Source organism: Aedes albopictus, chromosome 2, assembly GCF_035046485.1.
Source record: "Aedes albopictus strain Foshan chromosome 2, AalbF5, whole genome shotgun sequence".
Lineage (NCBI taxonomy): Eukaryota > Metazoa > Arthropoda > Insecta > Diptera > Culicidae > Aedes > Aedes albopictus.
This window is the reverse complement of record NC_085137.1, coordinates 481,170,508-481,189,267: the sequence shown is the minus strand read 5'-3', so window position 1 is coordinate 481,189,267 and position 18,760 is coordinate 481,170,508. Positions and strand designations below refer to the sequence as shown.

Here is an 18,760-nt window from a genome sequence, read left to right as displayed (position 1 = left end):
TGAATACCGTGTGGTGATTCTACCATCCGTGAGCTAAAATTTTGCTAAACAAAGTTACGCCAAATGTCTTTTCAATTTTGAGTTACAACACTTTTTGTATGTGTGTGTCTAATTCGAACTCTTGCCCCACCACTGGGGCAAAAGTTCGAATCTAGTGTTTGTGGTATTTCGCTAACCGTAGCACACTATTTCGACACTTTGGTAATTGGAATACCTAAAACCAATTAATATTTGATGTTGAAACTGGAATACACTTTAAAGTTCGATCTGGATTTTACCCAAATCAGGGTGAAATTTACTTCTCCAAAAATTTGTAGTTTTCCGGCAAATTCAGATAAAAAAACATTTTTTTTTCGACTTTGATCGAATTTTCTCACTGATTTCATCATTTTTAGAGATAATATGTACATTTTGCAGAATTTCATGGTTTTACCTAAAGTTGCCAGATGACTCGAACTCTTGCCCCACAATTCGAACTTTTGCCCCACTATGTATAAAATATGATTTCCTAATCTTTTTTGCAAAAAGTTATACATGCTAAAGCATCTTCAAAATATACCTAGTTACGCCCCAAAATAAAATATCGAATTCGATTTCATTACAATTCCATTGCATGCGTTGGAAGGACCATCGGATATTACAATTTTTTGATCAAAAACCAACATTTTGTCATAACTTTTCGAAATATTGATCAATTTTCATAATTTTTGGAGTGAAAGATTCTTTTTCAAAAAGGCTTCGAACAATTTTGACACCCGAAAGATGTAGTTTGAATTAAGCTCAAAAACTTCAAAAGAAACTCTTGCCCCACTCGAACTTTTGCCCCACTTTACTCTAAGGTCGTCTTCAGTGTCTTCTTGACTCGACTCAGTACAAGACACTGAAGACGACCTCACAGTTTAGGTCGAAATACGTATCTGTCAAAGGATGGAAATTCTTAGTGGAATTAAAAGGAACAGTACTTAACTCGATGAACCTGAAAACCTTCAAACACCCAGAAAAGCAATAGTAGAGTAAACGGATTGATTCAACGGCAACAGACCCGGCAACGAATAAAGGACAACGATTGGAAAGTCGGATCTTGGAACGTGAGAACTTTGAATGAACCCGCACGTGTTGGGCTCCTGGCTCGTGAACTGCGGAATGTCGGCGTTAATGTGGCCGCTATCCAGGAGATACGCTGGCCCAAAACTGGAGAACGCGAATTCCGAGCGGTGGATCCCATCGCCAACACTTCATTCAAGTACCACATCTACTACAGCGGCGGCGATAAGGCAGAACGCGGAGTTGGCTTTATAGTGATCGGGAAGCAGATGAAGCGAGTTATTCGGTGGAAGCCGATAAGCGACCGAATCTGTGTGTTGAGGATGAAGGGCAAGTTCTTCAACTACAGCCTGATCAGCATCTATGCGCCAACGAACGACAAACCCGATGACATGAAGGATGAGTTCTATGAGAGCCTTGATAAGGCCTACGGAGAGTGCCCAAAACAAGATGTCAAAATAGTCATCGGAGATGCAAATGCGCAGATCGGCAGAGAAAGTTTCTTTCGGCCTGTCATTGGAACGGAAAGCCTTCATTCTGTTACCAACGATAATGGTCTGCGCCTTGTGACATTCGCTGCTGCTAGAGGGATGGCAATCAGCAGTACCTACTTCGCACGTAAGAATATCCGAAAACACACCTGGCGACATCCGAGTGGTGACACTTGCTCCCAGATAGACCACGTGCTGGTCGACGGGCGACATTTCTCGGACGTCATAGATGTGAGGTCCTACAGAGGCCCGAACATCGACTCGGATCATTATCTTGTAGCCGCTAAAATTCGGGCGCGATTATCCAGCGTCACGAGTTCAAGAAACAACAGGACGATGCGTTTCAATATCCAGCGCTTGTCAGCCGAAGGGGTTGCTGCACAGTACCATCAGAAGCTAGACGAGAGGATAGGAGAGACCAACGGATCTGGAGATGTCAACAGCTTGTGGGGAAGTATCCACGAAGCAGTGACAACAACAGCGCAAGAGGTGATTGGTACCGCTCAGCGACGCCAACGTAATGGTTGGTTTGACGAGGACTGCCAACGAGCGACGAACGAAAAGAATGCCGCCAGAAGTCGAATGCTAGTGGCCGGTACCCGGCAGAACAGAGAGCGGTACAGGGTTGCAAGAGCAGAAGAGAAACGAATTCACCGCAGGAAAAAACGGCAACACGAAGAGAGTGTTATTGCTGAAGCGCAGGAAAGTATGGACAGGAACGATATGCGGAGATTTTATGCAACTGTCAATGGCGCGCGGCACAAGACTGCGCCAGTGCCCGCCATGTGCAATGACCGGGAAGGAAATTTGCTGACAGACAAAACAATGGTGGCAGCCAGGTGGAAGGAGCACTTCGAAGATTTGTTGAATGGTAGCAGCGAAGGAGCACCCAGGAACAGGATTAACATAATGGATGACAGTCAAGCAGTGGAACCACCAACACTGGATGAGGTTTAAAAGGCCCTTAAGGAGCTGAAAAACAGCAAGGCTGCTGGGAAGGACGAGATCCCGGTCGAACTTCTTAAGCACGGAAGCGAGCAGCTACATCAATCAATCCATCAGATTATTATAAAGATTTGGGAGGATGAAGAATTGCCCACTAGTTGGTTGGATGGCCTCATATGCCCAATCTACAAGAAAGGGCACAGACTGGAGTGTGTCAATTACAGAGGGATTACCCTTTTAAATTCGGCGTATAAGATACTGTCGCGTGTCCTGTTCAACAGACTGCGACCTCTTGAGGAGCCCTTCGTCGGCGAATACCAGGCTGGTTTTCGTGAGGGCCGATCAACGACGGATCAAATGTTTACCCTGCGGATGATCCTAGATAAATTTCGGGAATATAACTTGCAGACTCACCATCTGTTCATTGATTTTAAAGCAGCGTACGATTCAGTGAAAAGAAATGAGCTTTGGCAGATAATGTCAGAACATGGTTTTCCGGCGAAACTAATTAGGCTGATACGCGCAACGCTGGATGGATCAAAATCAAGTATTCGGATCGCGGACGAAGTGTCTACGTCGTTTGTGACCTTGGATGGATTGAAGCAGGGGGATGCTCTTTCAAATTTATTGTTCAACATTGCACTCGAAGGAGCGATTAGGAGGTCAGGCGTGCAGAGGAATGGCTCTATCATCACACGGTCGCACATGCTCCTCGGTTTTGCGGACGATATTGATCTCATCGGCATCGATCGTAGGGCAGTGGAGGAAGCTTATGCTCCTCTGAAGAGAGAGACAGCGAGGATAGGCTTGACGATTAACTCTACCAAGACGAAGTACATGATAGCGGGTAGAGATAGAAGCAGGCCTAGTGGTGTTAGTGCTGAGGTAGTGATTGATGGGGAAGTGTTTGAAGTTGTTGAAGAATTTGTTTATCTTGGAACACTTGTGACATGTGACAATGACGTTTCCCGTGAAGTGAAAAGGCGTATTGCAGCTGCGAATAGGGCCTTTTACGGATTGCGTAGCCAGCTTAGGTCCCGTAACTTGCAAACGCGCAAAGTGCTGCGGACAATTCTCGGTGGGAAACAAGAAAATGGAGTGTGGCGCAGACGCATGAATCACGAGTTGTACCAAGTGTACGAAGAGGCGAATATTGTGAAACGTATAAAATACGGCAGACTTCAGTGGGCTGGACACGTAGTGCGAATGTCGGAAGAAAGAATAGCGAAAACAATATTCAGCAGAGAACCCGGTAGAGGTAGGCGACTTCGTGGGCGGCCGCGAACTCGCTGGCTGCACGCGGTTGAAGAAGATCTACGATCCCTACACGTTCGGGGAAACTGGAGGAACATCGCCCAAGACCGACAAAGATGGTGCTCTACTATACGCTCGGCATTGGAGTAAAGTTACTCTGTAGCCAACAAGGTATCAAGGTAGGTACACTACCCGTCATAAGTACGGACTCACAAAAAGTATTGCAACAATATTGCATCACCCTGACTCACCTCGATATCTTTAAAACCAGCACACCTACGGAAATGCCGCCTTCAGAAAAGTTGTTGCTTTTGATCTTCTGAATAACTTTCCTGAAGACAGCATCTTTGTAAGTCCTCAGGTTTTGGAGATATCGAGGTGAGTCAGGGTGATGCAATATTGTTGCAATACTTTTTGTGAGTCCGTACTTATGACGGGTAGTGTACTTAACTCGATTTTCTTTTTACTTACAGGTATTCCACTAACAAGCCCAGGTTCATCATCACCCTATTCTAATTCCCAGCGAGTACTACAGTAATGTTCCGATTTCTTCATCACCCCTTCCCTTCATCACATCCTCCCTTCCGAAATTTTCTGTTATATTTGAAAGTATATGTCCCTCCTCTACTTCAAGATAAATGTGGAAAGCACGCTTTGCAGCAGTAAAAATATTGAAAACGTATATAGATTTTGTATGTTTTAAAATATTTTCGAAAAGTGGGGTGATAAAATCGGAACAATACTGTATTTGGTATTTTGTTTACTAATTGTTGTTATACTTTAATTAAATTTCACCACAAAAGTGCATATCACTCCACTCTCCCCTTTTATAGTCCAACAATTAAAAAACAGATAGCCGGTTGAAGCAGGAAAAAAAGATACGATGGAAATGATACACGTACGAAAAGCCGCGCGCCGTGGTACCACTAACTGCGACCACCAGCTGTGCTGCTGTGGTTACCGTCATCTTCGACTGTAACCGAAATCTATTAATAAAAAATCCGACAACAAAAGTTCCGATGATGGGCAAAAAAAACAGAAAAATAAATATAAAAAGGCGTAGCATTTTCTCATATTTTGATGTGGTCTTGTTTGAATCGAATATATTGCGGTTGTTGATCTGAGTATGCAGGTTGCAACCGTTCATACGTCAGGTGTCGTTCTCGCCTGAGTGGTGCACCACTAACGAACCGACGACAATGTTGTTGATAGCCTGTTGTAAAACGTTATAAAAGCGTAACATGTCCGATGTCCGCTTTGCTCTTGTTTTGATTAGTAGGACTGAGTAGCTTCGCTAACTGATAAAAAAATCTAAATATACAGCCATTCCATAGAAAAACTGGTGAAACTTGGTGGGTTCGTAGTTCTTCGAAAATAATTAGACCCGTATTTTTTTTTATTCCGTCATTAGGGTGACCAATTTTCAGATAGAGTGGTTCTAAAAATCAAGGTTTTTCAAAACTATTTTTATTTTCAAAAAATCATAACTTTTGAACCAGTTAACCGATTTTGAACTTCTTTTTTTGTTTAAAAGCTATTGAATTCTAGTTTTCAGGAAAAATGCGGTGAATGGGCCAAATTGTGTTTTTGTGCAAAAAATATGCAAATATATTAGTTTTTTCACTGGTTTTATATTTTTATCATAAAATTCATGAAATTTGCGACTTGGCGTAACATACAGGGGATACTCAAAGTAACTGGGACAGGTAAAATTTTCACATTTCAAAAAATGTTCAACTCGCTGTAACTCTTCGAAAAGGGCATCAAATATTCTCAAATTTTGACTGTAAGCTCATCAACTAATTGTGTATCAGTGGTTCGAATTTGGAAAAGATCGGGCCATTCTACACGAAGTTATTAAGATTCTAGAAAAAGGTATAATTATCCGATGGCCAACTTTGAGCTGTTATATCTCCGGATTCAATGAACCGAATGCAATGAAATTTTGATCATTTATGACTAATATAATGAACTTTGAAAAACAGTTGACTTAATTTGAAATTATTAATAAGAAAAAAGAAAGTTATAGCGATTTCATTTATTATATGTTTTTTTTAGTAAATTTATCTATTTTTCATATGCATCCCATTACGTTTTCAATTTAATGCCGGCATTTTGGTTGCTTTCCTTTGAAACATAAATATATTCAAGTCAATTAGAGGGGATTTAAATGAACTATAATTACTATCTCAAATTTTGAAACGATGATGAAGTTTTGGATAAATTGGTTTTATATTAGAAAAATAATCTAATCGTTATGATTTTCTTTCGTGTAAAGAATTTTAAGTTTAGTCAAAAGTTTTTAATAGCTCATTATATAAGTCATAAATGATCAAAATTCCATTGCATTCCGCTCATTGAATCCGGAGATATAACAGCTTAAAGTTGGCTATCAAATATTTATACCTTTTTCTAGAACTTTTATAACTTCGTGAAGAATAGCCCGATCTTTTCCAAATTTCGACCACTGATGCACAACTAGTTGATGAACTTACAGTAAAAATTTGAGAATATTTGATGCCCTTTTCGAAAAGTTACAGCTAGTTAAACATTTTTGAAAAGTGGAATTTTTACCTGTCCCAGTTATTTTGAGTCCCCTGTATAGAAAAACAGAAATGTATGTTTTTTTTAAGTTTTTGAGATATGATTTTTTGAATATAGAGGGTCATATAATTTGATACTAGCTGCTCTAAAATTGCCTAAAATTGTAAATTATCGTAAAACTATGCCATGTATTGCTTTTTTGAGTGATTCCTGGCCTTTTTGGATTCTGGTCTTTATAAGGATTCAAAATAAAATCAAATTAAAAAAAAAATTGGTATGGGAAAATTTTGCCTTTTATGTTCAAAAAATCATATCTTAAAAACTAAAAAACATACATCTATGATTTTTTGATAATTTACGCCAAATTTCCTAAGTTTTCTGGTAAAAATATAAAATTACGGTACCTCTTTGGCCCCGAGACCATGAAAACGTGAAAAAAACTGATATATTTGCATATTTCTTACACAAAAACCAAATTTGGCCCAGACAACGTATTTTTCATGAAAAGTAGAATTCAATAGCTTTCAAACAAAAAAAAAGAAGTTTCAAATCGTTATGATTTTTTGAAAAAATTTAGTTAAAAAAAAACTTGATTTTTAGGGCTACCCTATCTGAAAATAGGTCACCCTCATGACGAATACGGGTCTAATTATTTTCGAAGAACTACGAACCCACCAGGTTTTACGACAATCGGAGTTGCACTATATCGTTTTTCTATGGAATGGCTGTATACGTATATTGTAACAACATCATTTTCAATTCGCCAATTGCTGAACACTACCCAAATGTTTAACAGTTTCAGAAAATTTTATTATGAATCGAACTTCAGTAATTCTCGCTTTTTTCATTTTACCTAATTGTGCATTTCGCGGAGCGGACCTGGTGTGATGATCAAAGCACGTAACTGTCATGCCGAGGACCTGGGATCGAATCCCAGTCCCGACAAACTCACAAAAAGTGAGTTCTTCTTTCGGAAGGAAAGTAAAGGGTGTATCCCGAGATGAACTAGCCTAGGGCTAAAAATCTCGTTAATACAGATGAAAAAATTAAAAAAAAGTGCATTTCAAGGGGCGTTCAAGGGATGTTTCAGTGAACCTTAGGAACGTTCCAGGGATTTTCAAGGGGTTCAATGATATGTGCCAGAGGGATTCATAGGGTTAAGGAGACCCCAGGGGTATTTCAGGCTGATTCAAAGGGTTTCAGTAGCGAATTAAAGGTTTTCAAGGGGTTTCAAGGACATTTCAGAGGTTTTACAGGGGGTTGAAAAGATCCCAGGTGTGTTCCGAGGATTCATCACTACTTTTGACGGATGAAAGCATTATGATGAAGGTTCTCCAGCAGTGTTGCAGGTGCTCTCGAAGGCGTTCCAGGGTGTTTCAGGAGCTTGCTAGGGGTTTTCAAGGGGCTTGAGGGGTGCTTCAGAGAGTTTCAAGGGTGTACCATTATGTTTCAGAGGCGTTGAAAGGAGATACCAAGGGGTATTCTCGGGGTTTTGGGCGGTTTTAGGGGCGTTTCAGGGGATGTATCCCTGATATCACCTAAAACTCTGAAATAGATTGAAACCTCGGCTGGAAATTTCCTGAATCTTTCTTGAAATCCCCCTGTATCCCTTGGAACAGTGTTACAAAAATTCATCTTATTCATGTAGTAATCAACAAATCTTTTCAGTAAATTTGCTTCAAAGGCGGGGTTCAAGGGATTTCAGTGAAGTTCAAGAGGATTTCAGGAGGTTGCTGGAGATTTAAAGAAGATATCGATTCCATGATATCCTTCCTGGAATAGGGAGCTCCAGAGAGTTTCAAAGCCGTTCCAGGAGAATTACAGCTTGGTTGGTCCTTATATTCCTCTGAACTCTGGAAACCTTCTGAAACCTATCTGGAATCCTACTTAAATCTTTCATTTTCCACTGAAAGTCCCTTGAATCCACACCAATGACACGCATATATTGGTTGACAGTAGTGATATTTGGGGCCCATTCTCGTTTGATCAGCATATTTTGAGGATTGTATAACATTTCGCCGAAAACCATTTCGCGGAGTTCCTTTTCGCGGTGTAACATTTCGCGGGATGACATTTGGCGGAATGAACCATTTTACGAAATGCACCGTTCCGTCGAAAACCATTTGGCGGAATGTACCGTTTCGCGGAAAATCGTTAATAAGAGCAAATAATTTAACTTATCGAGAGACAACATCATGATGAAATTCAAAATTAAAATCAGCACATGAAAAATGGAATACTTCAAATCAAAAATTCATTTTTGTATCAGTATATTTTGGAAGAACAGCCTATGTATGAAAGAAGGGAAATTGTCAGATAATATTAATTTAGCAGTTATGCCAAAATAAGTATAATGCATACAATTTATGAAAGAACAGTTTTGACCAGAAGAAGAAAAAGTTTTGTATTGAACATAACAACATATCTGTTAAGAACAGCGTTTGTTTGAAAGATGGAAAAACCTGTGATACAAAAATTAGATTTTCTCTAATATCTATTACAGCGGTTTAAGTTAGTTAGAACCTACAAACAATAAATAAAAGAGAAATCTGGTAAAAATATCACTAACGAGTGTTACTTGGCTTATGGGTTACGCGGTCACACTGTTTACAAATAGCATCATTTTGGCATAATTACAATGTTTTCAATCGATAACTGTGAAAGTGTGGAAGCTGATAAGCAGATTCAGTTGCTGAATTATAATTCTGGGTCATTAGGCCGAAGGAGATTACACTGAATGGACGTTGGGCCGAACAATAATTGGGCTGAATAGATGTTAGATCAATAAGATAATAGGCCTCGAAAGATCTAAAGAACATATCTCCCACAGAGTTAGCAATAAGACCGCCAATAGATAACTTCAGTGCAACTTGAATGAACAGCCCTTGTTTTAAGGTGGAAGGATTCGTCATTGACACAATCGTCATCATTGAAAATACGAAAGCAGTTTTCTCGTTCAAAAATGAAATTTCCGCAGTGAAAATGTGTTCACTGTACTTCATTCGCCACCCGCAATGCAGTGAATACATTTTATAGCTGTAATTTTAGTTTTGAATGAAAAAACTGCTTTCGAATTTTCAATGATGACGACTATGTCAATTACGAATCCATCAACCTTAAAGAAGAATAAATCTTTAACGTCAGCAGCTTGGCCACCAAAAAACTCACCAGCAGAGTTACCACAGACAAACAGGCGTCTCACTCTACTCACTTCCCATAGTTTCCCTTTTTAACGGATTATTCAAAAATTCCGTAGTTCGCAGAACGCTTGCTCATGACGCTTGCATCGTTTTCCTCCTGTTTGACGTTTGCTAACTACCGCCATTTACTCAGTGGGTGTGCAAACCACAGCGTAATTAGCATTGGCAATTATGTTTTCGTGACGATAATTTTTATCGCATTTTGTTCCAAGTGATACGTCTGTTTGTCTGTGGTGTTACTCTAAAGACCAGCCCATTTTTGACAAAATCAAAAATCTCAGATAAGTTAGCAGTTTGGTCACTAGCCATCATTTTTAACAGTAAACTTGAAAGAACAGCCCATTATCAAAAGAAGGTCAAATCTCCTATAGAGATATCAATTTGATCATTAAAAACTACACATCACATGAAAAGTCTTTGAAAAGAAGAAGATAAATGATGAAAAATTTAACAATTCAGTCGCCAAACAACAACGTTACTGAAAAGAACAGACTTATTTTAAGAAAATCAAAAACTCAGAAAGAGTTAGAAATATAAGCGCTTGAAAGTACAACTTATGTGACAACGATGGCTTGTTGGTCATTGCGCCTAATGTCTATTTGGCCTCATTTCCATTCGACCTAAAGACATTCGGCCGAATGGCTTTTGGCCTGACGTTCAGAACTCTCAAGAACAGCCTACGAATCAAAGAAGGTAAATTTTTGTTCACAAAAGTAACAGATTTAACATCAATTAGTACAATCGTACTGCCGTAATTCTGCAAAGTGACGTAAGCGACATTGATAGTTTTTGCCCGTTTTTTGGTTATTATGCATAAAACTCTTGCTCATTCTTCAAGTTTCTTTCCATAGATGATAGATTACGACTAGATCTTGCATTATAATATAGCAGGCATACCACAGTGTTATTTTTACATCAGATATTATATAAAATATACCAAAAAATATCGACATTTTGAGTGGCGCTTACGTCACTTTGCCGAATTACGGCAGCGTAGAGCTGAGGTGATTATGATTGTGCATGAATCGGTGATGGAGCTAGTGAAATTTAGCAGAGAAAATAATGTGTTATTCCATTATTTTTTGCAAAGTATTGAATTCCGCGAAATGGTATTCCGCGAAACAGTGCATTCCGCGAAAAGTCGTTCCGCGAAATGGTATTCGGTGAAATGGTGCATTCCGCGAAATGTTACACCGCGAAAAAAAATTCCGCAAGATGGTTTTCGGTGAAATGGTATACAACCTATTTTGAGGCTGGTATAACAGAAGAGATGTTGACAACAATAGCTGTTACTAGGCTCTTTGAATTCTTTCAAAACCATTTGAATCACTTCAAAACCTTCTTGAAAATCCCTGAAACTTTTCTATGAATCCTTATTACGAAAATCATGAAGCACTAATAATGCATATTAAAATATAACATCTTGTAGTGGAACCTTACAAATGCGTAATAAATTAGAACATCACATACGGACATATACAACACATAACATAAATTTTGCCCTGTTACCCTAATGCAGTGTTTCCCAAACTTTTAGGAGGTTTCGCCCCCTTGGAGCTTGCGAAAAACATTTTCGTCCCCCTAAGTGAGATTTATTTTTCCATGATAAAAGGCTGAAAATTTGCTAAGCGGAAGCCTTTGAAAGCCCACCTTTTGACGCTACTGTGGAAAATTGGTAATTAATGTATCTCAATTAGTGTCGCTCTCATTTTCATTGAGTTATTTTCCAAATGCATTGATTGTCTCATTTGAGAAAAAAAAAACTATCATTGCATGTAAAAACGAACGCTCATTTAGCCTCAACCAGATGTTTTACCAGTGTTCTAAAAGGGGGTTCATCAACACCCGAGATGTTTGATCACAAGTACTCTAATTAGACTGCTGGGAAATTCAAAAAAGCTTGAAATCTGATGAGTTTTATATGCTCAGCTCAAAATCAAAATAAAATGATCACTGATTCTGGTCCCCTCAATTACAAAAATATCTTTTATGCAAAAAGTGCAACTCAAGAACGTATTGGTGTATTTTTGAATGTAGTCAGCTTTGCTCAGTAATTTAAAATGAAATGAATTGACATGCTTCCCATAAATTGGAGAACTTTTTAATGGAAAATAAGCAGACATGTATTACATGGCTTTGAAGGAATACAACACTGAATTTGGGAAAAAATAAAATTAAAATAGCTTCTAGCAATAAGTTACGTTAAGAATTCCTTCGGGTAGCTTCTCCGAAATATTTCTAAACAATGTGTGACGACTTTCATCCGAAAAGTGTTCTAAGATTAATCTTAAACTTCATGTTTTTGGTTGAAATTTTCATGAAAAACAAACCGCATATAAATTTAAAAAAAAACTTTTTTACCAAGTAAAAATAAACCCTGTTCCTTTTATAATTTTTACAGAAAGGAATAAGAAATTTTTGCCATAGGAGTTTCTTATTGATAAGATCTCCAGAATCACCAAAAATTCTTTCGGAAATTCGTGTAGCAATCGTCTATTTTTCTTAGAATTTTGCCAAAAAGTTCACATAAACATCGAAAATTCTGTTCATTTAAATAATTTCGAAACAGACATTTTTCAAGAATCCTAGAACCAAAAAATCTTGAAATGTTAGGGAGTTTTAATGATTCAGTTGACATTCAATACAATACATTTCAAAACTTTTAATATTCCTCAATTATTTAAAAAAAATCCCCCTTTTTAGTATTTTCGCCCCCCAATTTTGGTTTTTCAAATTTTCGCCCCCTTCGAGCTGATTTTCGCCCCCTAGGGGGCGATTTCGCCCACTTTGGGAATCACCGCCGTAATGGATAACATTTTCCGAACCCAGGATGACGAGGTTTCATAATTGTTGTTGGTCCATAAGTCAAATCCTGTATTCGCATTTTTCCTGGCTGTTTGCCTTATGTTCCATTAAGACACTGTTGCAAATTGACTCAGAAAGTTACGGTAGAAGATTGAAAATTTTTCAATTGGTCAGTCAATCAAGATTTGCCTATGTAGTGTTATGGTCACATGGTTTGTGTTTGTCTTCTTGCTTGATTTTGTGGTATGGTTCAATATGTTTTTCTCCTTGTTAAGTCAGTTGTTGTATGTTTGTTTTTTTTTCATCGAATCAATCGAACCCCGTATGTTAAAATATAGTCGATCCTGTGTCAAATTGTTTTCTTTATTTCGCTAATCGTTTTCTACTTCTCTGTGTTCATCTCTTGTGTCCTTAAATTGTCATCGATCCAAAACCCACAGAAACATGTAACTGAACTTCTTATATTTTTCTGTTGGTGTCATAATATGTACCATCTAAGAGATAAACAAAAATACGTCGAGTAGGTCAGTTGTTTGCAATAAAATTTAAAAAAAAAATAAAGATTGCTTGTCAGCTTATGTATTCATCCTCCTACAAATACTATGAAAAATATTCAAATTCGATCAATTGTCCTATCGGTCCTACCTAGATAAACTGTCATTTTCTCAAGCGCAGCCTAGAAATGTCAACCTAGTCATACACAAGTAACGTTGTTCAGTTAATAAAAGCAGTCAGTTTTTGTCCAAAATGTCACGTCGAACGCATTGACGTCAACAATGCGTTTAAGTGTTAGCACGTTAGCTTTGAATCTATCAGCACAATTAAGTGCTGCAAATCTCCTTCCCACTATTAATTCTTCGGTCGATTTTAATTGATTTGTTTAAAGAAAATATGACCAACTAACATTGTAAAAATTCGAAAAAGCGACTATGACATTAATAAATTACTAATCAAAATCAACCAAGAAACGTGGGAAATAGAGCCCAAACAACATTTTGAAGTCAGCTGGCTGTAAAAGGTTCCAAAACCTGTCACGAATTCTATAATATTTTTATTAGGATTTATAACGATCATCAAAATCTTCTCAAATCCAATAGGCTTGGAATTATTGCTTGGGAAGAGACTTCAATGAGCCCTGGCGGTTCCTCCGTGTTTAACGAGCATGTATGATGCATATGATCAGCCATACTCCATCTGCAGCAGCCGGTGAGGTATCGTGAGAGGCGCATTAAAGTGTTAAAAAGGTGATATGTTTCACTAAAGAACACTACATTACAATAATCAAAATGAAACTCCTTCACTTCAATACCGTCAACCCCTGCGAACATGGCCAGGGTTTACAAATTAAAATAGCACATATAACACAAAAATAAAACTTGTATTAGGGTCTATAAAACATTCAAACAATAGTGTGTTCAAATTTATATCATAATTTCTCCTCTTCAATCTATTTTTTTCCGCGGAAACCCCCTTATTGTTTAAACGGCAATTTGCGAAAAGAAATAGGTAGACATCAAACGCGCCAAATTGTGACGTAGTTGGGGATAGGGCAAGGCTTTTCAATATCAATATAATTCGAAAAATATCCACCCAGTTTATCGTATTTAGGCATATTCACGTGAAAACTAGTACATTGAGCTGAAGAAAGTTGAATATTGTCCAATTTTGGAGAGCTTCCATAGAAGACTTTCAACGGGAATTCAATCACGTTTTTGTAGGATTTTTATGTTTGTTAGCCCACTAGAAACTTTTTAAATTTTAAGCAAAAAATCGTTCAAAAATTCTTATGTATCATTGACGATTACATTGAAAATTCCTTCAGTTTTTTTTTCGAATATTTTACTTCAAACTCCATCAAGAGTTTCTCCACAAATTTTGTAAATATATTGTGTTGTAGTTCTGCCAGGAAATGCATCTATTTTTTTCAATCAACTCTCTTCAGTATCTGCAAGTTTTCGAGAATACTGTCAGTCAGGGATGGGAACACTCACTTGTAAAAAGTTTCACTCACTTGCTATTTTCTTAGCTCATAAGCGTATCAATAAAAAAAAACACAATATATGGAGGACTTTTACCTTGTAGTTGGATCTAAAAGTTTGTCGACTAAAATAAGGGTCGCACACGACTAATAAAGTCGTGACCGCGTGAAGAATTAACGAAAGAATTGACTTTATTTATTACCAAATATCAACGATTTCATACAATTTTCCCTTTAATATAGTTCCATCTAACATTATCAATAGAAAATACAAATATTTTTCATCAAATACGGAACAAACAGAATTGCGGCCAGTTTTGGTTCTGCATAAATCTTGGCATAAATTTTAGAAACTGAAATGCTCAGTTTAATTAACATTTGTAGGGTTCTCCAACTGATTTCATTGCGTTTTCATGGCCTAAAGTCACCTGAAAAATGCTTGATTTGTACAACAGCTCAAATAAATATATTTCCCACACAAAATGGCATACAAAACCAAGATAACTCATGTTACTTTTCAAAAAAACTGTAACCAGCAATTCACTGCAATGTCAGGTGTTCAGCTCTTTTCTACAGGGCATTTCGAAACAACGATTTTGTATGGTAACCATTAAATTTTCACCGTTTTTTCTTAATGGAAAAATAATCAAATGGCTTTTTTCAACACCGTATGGTTGACACAAGTTACATTCATCATATCCTATCCACTTCTGAGAATTACTTAGGTCAATGTTGGTTTTTTTGGGCGAAACAGCTTTCATGATTTTCGTGTCTGATCAGTATGCGATTCTGATCACTTTTTCCCTGATGTTGTGCCAAGTTTTGCTCGTAGTTTTTATCCTTAGCCGAGTCATATCTGTGGCTTGAATGATATGACGATGATATACCAGCTATTTGTGGTGATTCATTCTTTTGTTTAGTCGGTCCACATCTCGTCCGTATAGTCTGGACCGCCGAAGTATGACAGAAGATTTAAATTTTATCTCTTCATATTAGAGCATTTCTAGATGCAGTTTCAAGGGTTCTATCTGCATCAACATCAAGTACAATACATCCATGCATCAGCTCATCGATCAATTCCTTCACCTAAAATTAAACTCCGGTGTATTATAAAATTAAGATAAGCCGCAACCGAGCCCCTATATAGCCAGAAATTTGAAATCAGATATCTAATAGGTAGCGGAAAATCTGTGACTGGTGGTTGTGTTTCGCTCGTGGGCGGAGGATGGCGCAAATTAATTTATGGCACTAGGTAAAGGTAACACATTATGATGGACCCGAATCTCGCGGAGAAAGAGTGTAGCACATCGCAGTAGTATATTTTGTGAGATAGAGATCTATATCTGTGGAGGCAGTCGCGCAAGGGATTCACGCATATAGGAAAGAGATAGAACGCGAAAGATAGCAGCGCGCGCAGGTCAGAGAAATTACGAAAAAAAATAAAATAACCAGTAAAAGGAGAGTGCAAAAATAAAAACAGGAAAAGAAGAAAATCTCTTCATAAGTACCCTCCGTCCTCCTGTTCATCAATTTTCTCAAATTCAATAAGAATACTATTTTCACTACTGCTACTGCTTCCGCTTCCAGTTTCGCCGCTTCGATGCTCCTGATTGTCCTCCAGCTGCGACTGTGTTGCTGCACTGCCGAATCTTCTTCCTCCTCCGGAAGGAATTAGATCCAGCGAGCCGAACTGAGGATTTTCCTCAGCCAAGCTCTGAAAATACTGTGGCACTTGTTGCTGAATCGCTCGCTCGAATGCATCGATATCGAACGTATTATCATTGATACAGTCCTGTAGTGTGATCTGATAGCTCATGCTTTTTCTGGTGATCCCGGACAAGCCTGGACGGGGCACTCAATCGAAATGAAATTGATCACTCTTCTCTTCTATTTGGGTGGAAAATTTTCACAACTCGCACGAAAATATCGCCATATTTTCACCTTTCGCGATGACCGAACCGAATGACACTACGTACGAGTGACTGATTCTTTCTTCTCCGCTTTCGACGGTGTTCGCGGTTCGCTCGGATTCGCTTCGGCTCTGACAGCTGATGAGTGGGTGGGCCTCTGCAGGCGTACACGGAATAACAAAGTGCACTGTTGTAGGGTTTCATGCTGACAGTGACAGTGACAGCGATTTGTTTTGGTTTCTTATCATACATACACTTAACATAAATAGTTCAAATTAGTTTTGTGCTCGTAGAATATATATGATTAATACAAATAAGTTCTAGATATGCTCACATAATTCTCTACACACAACAACTCTACAATCTACAAAGGTATGTGTCCAGCACAACTCTCCTCTGATTTCCATCAGTGTATATCGACAAATCTGTCAAAAACATTAAATCTATCGGCGTATAACTAAAACTTCAAAGACGAAAAGCAACTAACTCTTTGCATCTGTTCCGCTTTTATGTAGTTATTAAAAAAAACCTATCGGGATTGGTGAGATTTAGCACAAGAGACGATTGATTGTTCTTCTGAACGAAAGAGCACAGCTGTGAAGGAAACATAAGTTTAATCCACAAATTTAAAGGTAAGTCTTCGAATCATTTATTTGTGATGTGTTACAAAAATCGATAATTGAAATAATATATATTACGATATACCGGAATATCGGCACTTGTATTTACATCCTATTTTTGTATAAAAATATTGTTCGCTTTCGGCACGATGAACAACATTTGTAATGCATACGAGCACTCTACACTGAGAATTTTTTCCCGTGGATTTACAGAAAAATCTTGAACAAAAGCTTGATCACTAATAATTATTTCAAAATGCTTCTACGAAAATTTGGGCTGTAATTCCAAACCAACTGCTAGAAACTATACGTATCTTAACTTAACTTTGTCGAAGACCGGACAGTGATCAGACACTTGCTTAAAAAGTTATACCCTAAGCGTTCCGCGTACAATCAACAAGATTTTATAGCTGCACCTGTGGAGATATAGGGACATTATTCACTACAGCACCAGACGGTCTGTAAGTAATATAATATTCTCACAAGCGTCTGATCACTTCGGAAAAGTTTTTTGACACATCTAAGGCTATAATTCTACATAATCGATTATGTGATTTAAGAAATTAAAAACCTCTCACGAGAAAAAGGCAAAAAACGATGTTTTTCCATATAAACTTTCAAACAAACTTCGAACGAGTATAGCACCGCCAAATGTTAACGGATTTTTACCTGAAAATTTGGTATCATATACAGGGGGTGGCCAAAATGTTTGGGATAGGCAACTTTTTTTCCTCTCACAAAAAAGTTCAACAAGCTGTAACTTTTGAGTGCATCAAGAATTCTAAAATTTTGAAATGTTGAGAGTAGTGTGCGGTAGTTCGGCAGCAGCAAAGTTTCGCGCGCTCGCTTTGCTAGATTTTTGCGAATTTTTTTTTCCTCTTCTCTCTGCGGGGCTCCGACGACGGGACGAGTGTGCGCGCGCCGTGGTTCGAGTCGGTTGCGAATTTTTCGCTTCCCTTCGGCGCTAGTTTCCAATACACTTTTAGTTGATAATAAATATTTTCTTTCATTTTTTGCATTTACACAAAAGAGTGAAAAATGTTACTTCGGGTTCGCCGGTCGAGAAAAAATCCGGGCGCCGACAAGTGAGTCGCGTTCAGTGTATTTCTGTGTGGAATAGACTAAAGGCACAGAACAGATGTGTATCTTCGAACAAATTTGAAGTTTCGAGGTGGAAGGCATTAAATTGTCACTTGGAGAACTAGATTGAAATGAATTTCCATGGGGAAATTAAAAATCATCAAAGCGTGCTACGCCGCCTTCCTATGCTCGCTGTAGACTAAAGCTTGACTTCCACCACCAGGTTCGCTAGTGTCAAACTATCAAACGAGCAGTGCTTTTCGTAACGAAGATTCACCCCCGTGCTAAAGGTTTCTGCTCCCTAGTGGAGTGGAGACGCGCGATAGAATTTTCTTTTTGGCTAGTTCTTGCGTCGAAAAGTGGTCGGTTGTTAACGGCGGTTTGTGTATATTGATCCATTGTCAAATCATATCACCAACCATAGGTGACTCCCGGACTGACAATGTACCTTACCCTACTAACAAAAAATTCCTTCCTGAGACAAACGTGGAGATGCAGCGATTCGCGGTCTTTTTAACCTTAGTAAGGTCTTGGGGTCTTTTTTGACCTTTTTAGAATTTCAATGCTCTGTAGTTTTTGTTTAACGAATCCTAGCAATCTGAAATTTTCTGACAATTATTTTTTCGCGGAAATAAACCTTTCCCAAAAATAAAAAGTTTTAAACGACCCCTAAGGGCGCTCCCATATAGCCGAGGCGGTAAACGCACGGGTATTCAGCATGACCATGCTGAGGGTGACGGGTTCGATTCCCGGTCGGTCCAGGATCTTTTCGTAAAGGAAATTTCCTTGACTTCCTTGGGCATAGAGTATCTTCGTGCCTGCCACACGATATACGCATGCAAAATGGTCATTGGCAGAGGAAGCTCTCAGTTAATAACTGTGGAAATGC

At 38.3% G+C, this 18,760-nt stretch overlaps 2 protein-coding genes across 3 annotated transcripts in view; one reads left to right on the top strand and one right to left on the bottom strand.

The window, feature by feature from the left end:
- Nucleotides 1–16,300, bottom strand: part of LOC109399232 (zinc finger protein 148) — a 34,043-nt gene extending 17,743 nt beyond the window's left edge. Inside the window, exon 1 of one of the 2 annotated variants that reach the window (XM_029870695.2) lies at nucleotides 15,770–16,300. In XM_029870695.2, coding sequence (XP_029726555.2) covers nucleotides 15,770–16,077 — 308 coding nt within the window. In that variant the 5' untranslated portion in view covers nucleotides 16,078–16,300. The remainder of the gene's footprint in view (nucleotides 1–15,769) is intronic. The other variant, XM_029870694.2, reaches the window with a different exon arrangement.
- Nucleotides 16,301–16,700: 400 nt separating this feature from the next.
- LOC109399231 (alpha/beta-tubulin-N-acetyltransferase 9) overlaps nucleotides 16,701–18,760 on the top strand; it is a 29,246-nt gene continuing 27,186 nt past the window's right edge. Inside the window, exon 1 of the mRNA XM_062854119.1 lies at nucleotides 16,701–16,803. The gene's annotated coding sequence lies outside the window, so the exon portion shown is untranslated. The remainder of the gene's footprint in view (nucleotides 16,804–18,760) is intronic.